Source organism: Haematobia irritans, chromosome 1 (assembly GCF_050003625.1).
Source record: "Haematobia irritans isolate KBUSLIRL chromosome 1, ASM5000362v1, whole genome shotgun sequence".
Lineage (NCBI taxonomy): Eukaryota > Metazoa > Arthropoda > Insecta > Diptera > Muscidae > Haematobia > Haematobia irritans.
This window is the reverse complement of record NC_134397.1, coordinates 40098411-40108471: the sequence shown is the minus strand read 5'-3', so window position 1 is coordinate 40108471 and position 10061 is coordinate 40098411. Positions and strand designations below refer to the sequence as shown.

The 10061-nt window shown below is 24.8% G+C and overlaps 1 protein-coding gene across 1 annotated transcript in view; it reads right to left on the bottom strand.

Annotated features, from left to right (window-relative positions):
* Window positions 1–575: 575 nt before the first annotated feature.
* LOC142238270 (A-type potassium channel modulatory protein KCNIP1) overlaps window positions 576–10061 on the bottom strand; it is a 129718-nt gene continuing 120232 nt past the window's right edge. The window contains exons 3-6 of the mRNA XM_075309879.1: window positions 7926–7995; window positions 6223–6293; window positions 5900–6094; window positions 576–818 (exon numbers count right to left, since the gene is read on the bottom strand). Of these exons, the coding sequence (XP_075165994.1) occupies window positions 690–818; window positions 5900–6094; window positions 6223–6293; window positions 7926–7995 (465 nt within the window). The 3' untranslated portion in view covers window positions 576–689. The remainder of the gene's footprint in view (window positions 819–5899; window positions 6095–6222; window positions 6294–7925; window positions 7996–10061) is intronic.

Here is a 10061-nt window from a genome sequence, read left to right as displayed (position 1 = left end):
CAAATAGCAAATATTCAAAAAAATTCTATCTATTTTTACCCTTTCATGTGATATCCCTTTTGTAATACATTTCACTCATTCTTGCATTAAATTGGTGGTTTGGATTTTCTATTATGCCTTAGCATGGTAACATGGTTTGTTTCCTTTATCAAATCATTTTTTTAAAGCGAAAATCGCTTATTTGTATTTTTGGGTTACTTTTCTAAGGTTATTATGGTTTACTTTAGCCAATTTTTTTCTTTTATATTTCTCTACAGTCCATTTAAGAATTTATGGCAGGATGATTTTTTTTTGCAATTCTCTTGGTAATGCCAATTCTTTTTAGTTTTATCTAAAAAAACAAAAGTTGATTTTTGGAAATAATTTTTACTAAAACAGAAAATTTAATTTAAACTAAGATATCGATTACTTATAAGTGGTGTATGAGCTCTCATTTTATTAAGGGGAGGATTTTTTTCATTAAATTTTTTTAGAGGAGATTTTCATTACATTTTCATGTTTTTTTTTTTTTTTGTTTACTTACTTTAAGTAACAATTTCTTATTTAATTTTATTTTTTCGTTAATTTTAATTATTATTATTAATCAAATGTTGGTTTCTGTTGTTGTTGGTTATTTTTTTTTGTGTTTAGAGATCTATCAAAGATACTGTATTGCGATTGTTTCTTATATCGTAATCTGTCGCCGGTCATCAAAGGTCATTATCGAACATTTGTAGAGATCTTGTAACTAGATCATCCTTAAGGCATGCCTCTAAGAATTCCTCTATTGTTATGATACCATCTTGATTGAGATCCAATTTGCGGAAGACTCGATCCACCTGTATGAAATGAAAAAAAAAAAAATGTATTTAAGAAATATTTGAGAGTTGTCGGATTTATAAAAATAATTTAATTAATAAACTTAAATATATCTTTATAAATAAAACAAAATTATATCTGTAAATAAATCGATTCAAATTTAATTTTCATTTAATTTAATATAACTAGCACCGTAAACATAAACTAGTTTCCCATTTGCTCTTCCCTATTACCTGTGGGATAAAGAGAAACTTAACATATAGATATTGTTGTTTTAAATGAGAGTTTCGTACATTACAAATATACATGATCAAATGAGCGAAAGAGTAATAAGTAAAAGAGTATTGAGAAACATATGACTATTTTATTTAACAGAGAGTACAATGAGAAATTAAAGTATTCATTCAGTCATATATTATAATTTATTTCGATATTCGGAATCGAAAATCGCGAAATGTATATTTCTTAAACCCAAAATATATATACTTAAATTTTTGCAATGTAGTTCTCTGTAGTTAGAGAGCAAAAATACCAATTGGTGATTGTTAGGAAGAGTGTTTGTCTCCCAAATATATCGGAGTACAACAATCACCTTAAAGAAAACTAAATTCTTGCGACTCGGAATCAAGGATGGAAAATGCAGTATTTTGGTACTTTTTTCAATACTTTTTCACCCTGGTCAGTAGTACCGTAGTACCGCCGCGAATTATTTAATAACTTTTGTGTAGACATTTTTTAGACGATATCAGATTTATGGGACAAGAGTTTTTACAAAATATTTTAATATTTTGAGAAAGTCTTTAACAAACTTATGTGCTAATAGTATTTTACATATTTGGCAAAAGAGACAAGTTCATGCGGGAACCAAATCTCGATTTTGTAAAAGCCATAGTCAAAAACACCATTTTGTTTAATTTCAAGAATGTTTTAGTCAAAAACGCATGTATTCTATATTACGTTTCCACACCAACACTTTCTAGATAAGATGTTATCGATCGCGTACTAAAATAATGCGAACCATTACAGTCACGGTCGAAACTTGAAACAAAAATTATCTACCAACATTTGGAGAAAATCTTACCAAAAACTACCAACATATATTATTTATTTCTTCAAAAATTTTTGTCAAAAAAAATTTTTTTTTTTTGAAAAATTTTGTCCAATTTTGAAAAATTTTGTTCAATTTTGTCAAAATTTTATTTTATAGACATTTTTGTCAAAATTTTATTTCTATAGAAAAATTTGTCAAAATTTTATTTCTATAGAAAATTTTGTCAAAATTTTATTTCTATAGAAAATTTTGTCGAAATGTTATTTATATAAAAAATTTTGTCAAAATTTTATTTCTATTGAAAATGTTGCCAAAATTTTATAGATTTTTTTTTTATTTTTATAAAAAATTTTGTGAAAATTTTATTTTTATAGAAAATTTTGTCAAAATTTTATTTCTATCGAGAATTATGTCAAAATTTTAGACTAAAGAAAAGGTCGTCAAAATTTTAGACTAAAGAAAAGGTTGTCAAAATTTTAGACTAAAGAAAAGGTTGTCAAAATTTTATTTCTATAGAAATTTTTGTCAAAATTTTATTCTATAGAAAATTATGTTAACATTTTATTTCTATAGAAAATTTTGTCAAAATGTCATTTCTATGGAAAATCTTGTCAAAATTTTTTTTATAGAAAATTATGTTAAAATGTTTATTTCTATAGAAAATTTTGTCAAAATTGTATTTATATAGAATGTTTTGTCAAAATTTTATTTATATAGAATGTTTTGTCAAAATTTTATTTCTATAACAAATTTTGTCAAAATTTTATTTCTATAGAAAATTTTGTTAAAATTTTATTTATATAGAAAATTTTGTCAAAATTTTATTTCTATAGAATATTTTGTCAAAATTTTATTTCTATAGAAAATGTTGTCAAAATTTTATTTCTATAGAAAATTTTGTCAAAATTTTATTTCTATAGACAATTTTGTCAAAATTTCATTTGTATACAAAATTTTGTCAACATTTTATTTTTATAGAATATTTTGTCAAATATTTATTCCTATACAAAATTTTGTCAAAATGTTATTTCTATAAAAAATTTTGTCAACATTTTATTTATATAGAATGTTTTGTCAAAATTTTATTTCTATAAAAAATTTTGTCAAAATTTTATTTCTATAATAAATTTTGTCAAAAATTTGTTTTTATGGAAAATTTAGCCAAATATTTGTTTTTATAGAAAATTTGGTCAACATTTTATTTCTGATAAAAATGTTGCCAAACTTTTTTTCTATAGATAATTTTGTCATAGATAATTTTGTCAAAATTTTATATCTGATGAAAATGTTGTCAAAAAAAATTTATACAAAATTTTATCAAAATTATATTTCTATAGAAAATTTTGTCAAAATTGTATTTCTGATGAAAATGTTGTCAAAAATTTTTTATAGTAAATTTTGTCAAATTCTTATTTCGATAGAATATCTTATTTTTAAGGATAGTTTGGTCAGAATTTTATATGTATAGATTATTTTGTCAAAAATTTTTCTTTTTTGTCGAAAAGTTTGTCAAAATTTTATTATAAAGAAAAGTTTGTCAAAATTTTATTTATATAAAAAATTTTGTCAAAATTTTATTTATATAGAAAATTTTGTCAAAATTTTATTTCTATAGAAAATTTTGTCAGAATTTTGTTTGTATAGAAGGTTTTGTCAAAATGTTATATCTATAAAAAATAAAAAAAAAATTATTTCGGTAGAAAACTTTGCCAAAATTTTATTTCTATAGAATATTTTTTTTTTATAGAAAAATTTGTCAACATTTCATTTTTATAGAAAATTTTATTTCTATAGAAAATTTTGTCAAAATTTTATTTCTATAGAAAAGTTTGTCAAAATTTTTTATGTATAGAAAATTTTGTCAAAATTTTATTTCTACCCAGCAAAAACTCTCATTACCTGGTAATCTTGTAGGTAAGCCTATTTAAAAATTAATAACCACTTATTAATTGGCATCACTTCAGATTACATTTACATAGGCATGTCCTAGAAGGAAAGTACTTCTCCCCAGGCATACTTTAGGCCATAAAATAAGTAGTGCATTTAAAGCATATAATCCCCTAATATGTAATGACTTATTCGTAGATACACCAAAGCTTGCAAAATAGCCACTTATTGTCTGAGACAACCAAATCTCGAAAATATTGATTTCTATCGCCGATTACAATGGATCAAAATATGGCGAGTGATGCTGTAATAGAAGAACTACTTGACTAGAAACGAATATTGTATAAACAAAAAATCTAATAAATAATCTAAATAAGATGCAAATTAATTTCACACTTAAAATAGAAATAAATGTAGGTTGTTTAAGGGAGTTGGATTCGTGAATTACGTTATAAATATGCAATAGCCAATTCACATAAGGTTCGAAATCTAATAAAAGTGGATTTTAAGTCTCTTTTTCATTTTAAATTTAGTTTAAGCGCATTTTGGAAGTGTAATGTGAATGAGGTATAAAAAAGCATTTATTTAAAACCTAATATGATAATGTCATTAAACACAATTATTATGAAATATTTGTGACAAAAATTTCTTAAAAAAAATTTTCAGAATTACCGTTACATTACATATTCTTTTTGATTTTTTATGTAAGTGCTCGATTATGTGAATAATTATACCTAATGGTACCATCATTTATTCTATTTTATTAATTCGTTAACTACAACTGCCTAAAAATTTGAGAACAATTCGAAAATTAGCGAGAAGTATTTATTTTTGTCATTACAAGTTAGTCATTATAACTCGCCGCAATGTAATGCAACGTGTAATGACAGCTTTACTCCTGGTAATGTCAATTGTAATGAGATGTGGTTACCTAGTTTTTGCTGGGTAGTTTATATAATAAATATTACATATAATAAATACTCCCCCTGAGGAACGCATGAACTTCAAAGCCGACACAGACCACTGTGCACAGATTTACAGAAATCTAATACAAAATCGCAAACATAATTAAGACAAAAAATCAGTTAGACATGAGCATTGTAAGGAGAAAGTCTATTACTTTGTAAAATGTAAATATAATTAATGTTATATTTTTGTTTCAAAACGTTGTTGAAGTTAATATTGTTAAATATTTAAATTATTACAATTTATAGATAATATCTCGCTGAAGATGATCACCGATGGTGTATCGAAATATCCGAGAATAGCAATATTTCAATAAAAAGTAATGAAAAACATTAACACCTGCATTTTTCATTAGTCCATGACCTCAAGCCAAACAAATAATCCCAAAATTGTAAAATTTTATTTCTATAGAAAATTTTGTCAAAATTTTATTTCTATTGAAAATTTTGTCAAAATTTTACTCTATAGAAAAATTTTCTCAAATTTGTTTATATCGAAAATTTTGTCAAAACATTTTTTTGTGTAGAAAATTTTGTAAAAATTTAGTTTTGTTGAGAATTTTGTCAAAATTTTATCTTTATGGAAATTTTAGTCAAAATCTTATTTCCATAGAAAATGTTGTCAAAAATTTATTTTTATTTATCTACAGAAAATTTATGAAGTACCTTGAATTCTACCAATCTACTAAACAGTAGAATTCTACCAACTGTGGCAACCGTGATTACAATACTGTAGTCCTTGTAAGCGGATATAAAACTAAAAAAATATTTAAATTGAGGAGTTGACAAACAAAATTGTATGTTCTTTAAAATTCAGTCTAAAGGAGCTCTTGACAATAATCTTCCAATGGAATTTTTGTTGAAATTTTGGTGAAAAGTACTTTTTCGCTCAAAAAATACCCGTTTTGTTCTTTCTTAAAAAATGTATTTTCCATCCCTGCTCCGAATATAGGAATATGGTATTTCATATAAGCATATTAGGAATTTTTTAAAGATTTGGCTTTACAGTGTTATTATAAATAAGGGCTTATGGTTCTGTTTTCATTTTATGAAAATACTTAAGTTTCTCTAATCACAAAATTATGTATTTTATATTTTTATTTTTTACCAAAAAAATCTCAACAAATTTGTAATCATATAATCTAATCTACATTTAATGTCTTCTTTTTAAACATAATAACATTTCAAAACAACTCACCTGATCCCTGGCTTTACGGTCATCCTCCGGTTGATGCGCTCTTCTACCCATCAATTCATGAATGGCCATAATAATTTCGCTTAACTCTGACCGGCTGATGCGTCCATCACCATTTAAGTCATATAATTTGAACGTCCAACGTAATCGTTCATAAACAGAACCTCTCAATAATGTTGACAGTGTTACTAATAAATCCTGATGAGAAAAAGACAAAGAAATTAAGTGAGAATTATTATATTAAACACCCTAGTCCATATCTCTCTCCCTCTCTCTCTGTCTTTGCACACAGAGAAATAAGAGAAAATGGTCTTGAGATTTATTACCCGAAAACTTATGGCACCATTGCAGTTAACATCGAATGCTTTGAACACATAATGAGCATATAAACTTGAGTCTATAAATTTCATGAATTCCAGGACATTGGGGTCGAAGGTCGACAGCATAAAAAGAAACACAAAACAAAAAGAACAATGTCATTAGAAAAAGAATAAAAAGAAGACAACAACAAAATAAGATGAAAACCAATAAAGTTTACAAAATATGTATGTATTATTACTCTACATGATTGCAATGAAACATGCAGAGAATGAATATATATCCTACTGTCTTTAACCACTCACTGGGAATGAGGTCTATGCACAGTGGGATGAAATGAAAAAAATGCAATTATAATGGATTTTTGTTTTTGAAAATAAAAATATAATGGTTTGATTTCATTCGATCGATTTTAGTGCTGTTTTTGACTGTCTTCAGCAATTCACTGGGAGTGAAATCTATGCACAGTGGGATGGAATGGAATAAATGAAGGAATGAGGTCTGTGCACAATGGGATGGAGTTTTTGAAAATAAAAATATAATGGTTTGAATCCGTTTGATCGATTTTAGTGCTGTTTTAACTGTCTTCAGAAATTCACTGGGAGTGAAGTCTATGCACTGTGGGATGAATTGGAAAAAAATGCAATTATATTATTATAGTTTCGATTTTTTCGATCACACTAAGTGCCGCTTTTGTTTTATTCAGTCATTCACTGGGAGTGAGGTATATGCACAGTGTGATGAGAACAAAGAATTTTCTATTATAATGGTTTTGTTTTTCTTTCTGTCAATTCCAGTGCTTTTTTAACTGTTTTCAGCGATTCACTGAGAGTGTAGTGCATACAATATGGGATGAAATGAACAAAAAAGCAATTTTAACGGCGTTTAGAATAAAAAATATATAGCTTTATTTCGATCGAAATCTGCACAGTGTTTAAGTGGGACTGAGGTCTATGCATGGTGGGACGAGACCAAGAAATCGCTCTTTTGGAATATAAAGCTTTGGTTTCTTTCGATCGATTTCAGTGCTTTTTTTAACTGTATTCAGTTATTCACTGGGAGTGAGGTATATGCACAGTGAGATGAAATGAAAAAATGCAATTTCTTCAGCTATATTATTAAATCTGAATACCACATTTTTTTTTTCAAAACAAAAATTTAAGAATTTTTTAAAAAATAGTGGTTGTATCTTAAAAAATACAGTGCCCATTAAACCATGGTTTTATTTACAAATAAACAATTTCGATTTAAATAGAGAATAGAGATATTTTTACACTTCACAGATTTTTGCCAACGTTACTTTTAAATTTTGCAAATATTATTAAACTTCAAATTTAGTTTTATTTTATTTTTTTTTTTTAATTTTTGGTCAAAATTTGATTTTAAATTTTTACAAAATACAAATTTTACGGAAAAACATATTTTTAAAAATTGCGTCATAATTTAAATGCAAAAAACTTTATTTCATAGCATTGCGTCAAAATTTTAAGGTGTAAGAATTTTTTTCTTGTTGTATCTTAAAAGATACAGTTCTCATTTAAGGGTTAAAGTATTTTTTGTGGCTTTTGAAGTTTTCTTGAATCATGCACTCTGCCCCAAATGTATCTTAAAAACAAAAATAAAAAACAAAACCCAAAACCACATGCATGAATTTCATATTATATGTATATCCATATATAAAAAATGTTTTTTATTGCAATGATTTACTTACTGCCATGTGGAAAAAATTTTGCATAAATATCCTTGAAACAGTCTTCATGCACCACGCCTTCAGGACATTCCTAAGATAGCGTAAAAGATGTCGACGCCAAATATTCACAGCGCAGTGCGGAAAGGGAAGAAAAGAACAAAAAGCAATATGTCATTAGTAAATATGGCTAACGGAAATAACAAAGGCAGCAGCGTGAAAACACAAACAGGATGTCCAAATAATCGAGTGAATAAGTAGAAAACACAAACACTCAAAATGCATTAAGACTTCCTTTAACCTATAATCGATATGACACAAACCAAATTTAGCGTAAAATAATTGTGAGTCGTATATGGGTCAAAACAAGGAAATTATGATAAGGCCTTGGTGATTATCTTGGGTCAATGGTGAATTTCGAAAATTTTCGGTAGCAAATTTTGTCAAAATTTTATTTCCATAGAAAATTTTGTCAAAATTTTATTTCTATAGAAAATTTTGTCCAAATTTTATAAAAAATTTTGTCAAAATTGTATTTCGGAAACTACAAAAAAATATTATTTTGCAAAAATTTATTTCTTCAGAAAGTTCTGTCAAAATTTTGTTTCTATTTTTTTTTAATTTTGGCAACATTTTATTTCTATAGAAAATTTTGTCAAAATTTTATTTCTATAGAAAATTTTGTCAAAATTTTATTTCTGTAGAAAATTTTGTCAAAATTTTATTCCTATAAAAATTTTATTTCTATAAAAAATTTTGTCAAAATTGTATTTCGAAACTACAAAAAGTATTATTTTGCAAAAATTTATTTCTTCAGAAAGTTCTGTCAAAATTTTGTTTCTATTTTTTTATATTTTGGCAACATTCTATAGAAAATTTTGTCAAAATTTTATTTCTATAGAAAATTTTTTCATAATTTTATTTCTATAGAAAATTTGGTCAAACATTTATTTTTATTTATTTACAGACAATTTATGGAGTATCATGAATTCTACCAATCTACCAAAAAGTAGAATTCTACCAACTGTGGCATCCGTGATTACAATACTACGGTAGACTTTGTTGTTAAGGACTTGACAAACAAAATTTCATATTCTTTAAAATTCTGTCTAAAGGAGCTCTTGACAATAATCTTCTAAAAAAATTTTGTCAAAATTTTATTTCTATAGAAAATTATATTTCGGAAACTACAAATAAAACATCTTATGTTGCAAAAATTTATTTCTTCAGAAAGTTCTGTCAAAATTTTGTTTCTATTTCTCTATATTTTTTTATGTAGAAAATTTTGTCAAAATTTTATTTCTATGGAAAATTTAGTCAAAATTTTATTTCTATAGAAAATTTTGTCAACATTTTAATTCCATTGCAAATTTTGTCAAAATTTTATTTCTATAGAAAATTTAGTCAAATATTTATTTCTAAAGAAAATTTTGTCAAAATTGTATTTCTATAGAAAATTTTGTCAAAATTTTAATTCCATAGAAAATTCTCTCAAAATTTTATTTCTTAGAAAATTTAGTTAAAATTTTACTTCAGTAGAATATTTTGTCAACATTTTATTTCTATAGACAATTTTATCAACATTTTATTTCTATAGAAAATTTTGTCAGAATTTTATTTCTATAGAAAATTTTGTCAGAATTTTATTTCTATAGAAAATTTTGTCAGAATTTTATTTCTATAGAAAATTTTGTCTGAATTTTATTTCTATAGAAAATCTTGCACAATTTGAGTCCTATAGAAAATCTTGCCAAATTTTTTTCTATAGAAAACTTAGTCAACATTTTATTTCTATAGAAAATTTTGTCAAAATTTTATTTGTATAGAAAATTTAGTCAAAATTTTATTTCTAAGAAAATTTAGTCAAAATTGTATTTCTATAGAAAATTTTGTCAAAATTTTATTTCTATAGAAAATTTTGTCAAAACTTTATTTCTATAGAAAATTTAGTCAAAATTTTATTTCTATAGAAAATTTTGTCAAAATTTTATTTCTATAGAAAAGTTTGTCAAAATCTTATTTCAATAGAAAATTTTGTCAAAATTTTATTTCTATAGAAAATTTTGTCAAAATTTTATTTCTATAGAAAATTTTGTCAAAATTTTATTTCTATAGAAAATTTTGTCAAAATTTTATTTCTATAGAAGATTTTGTCAAAAA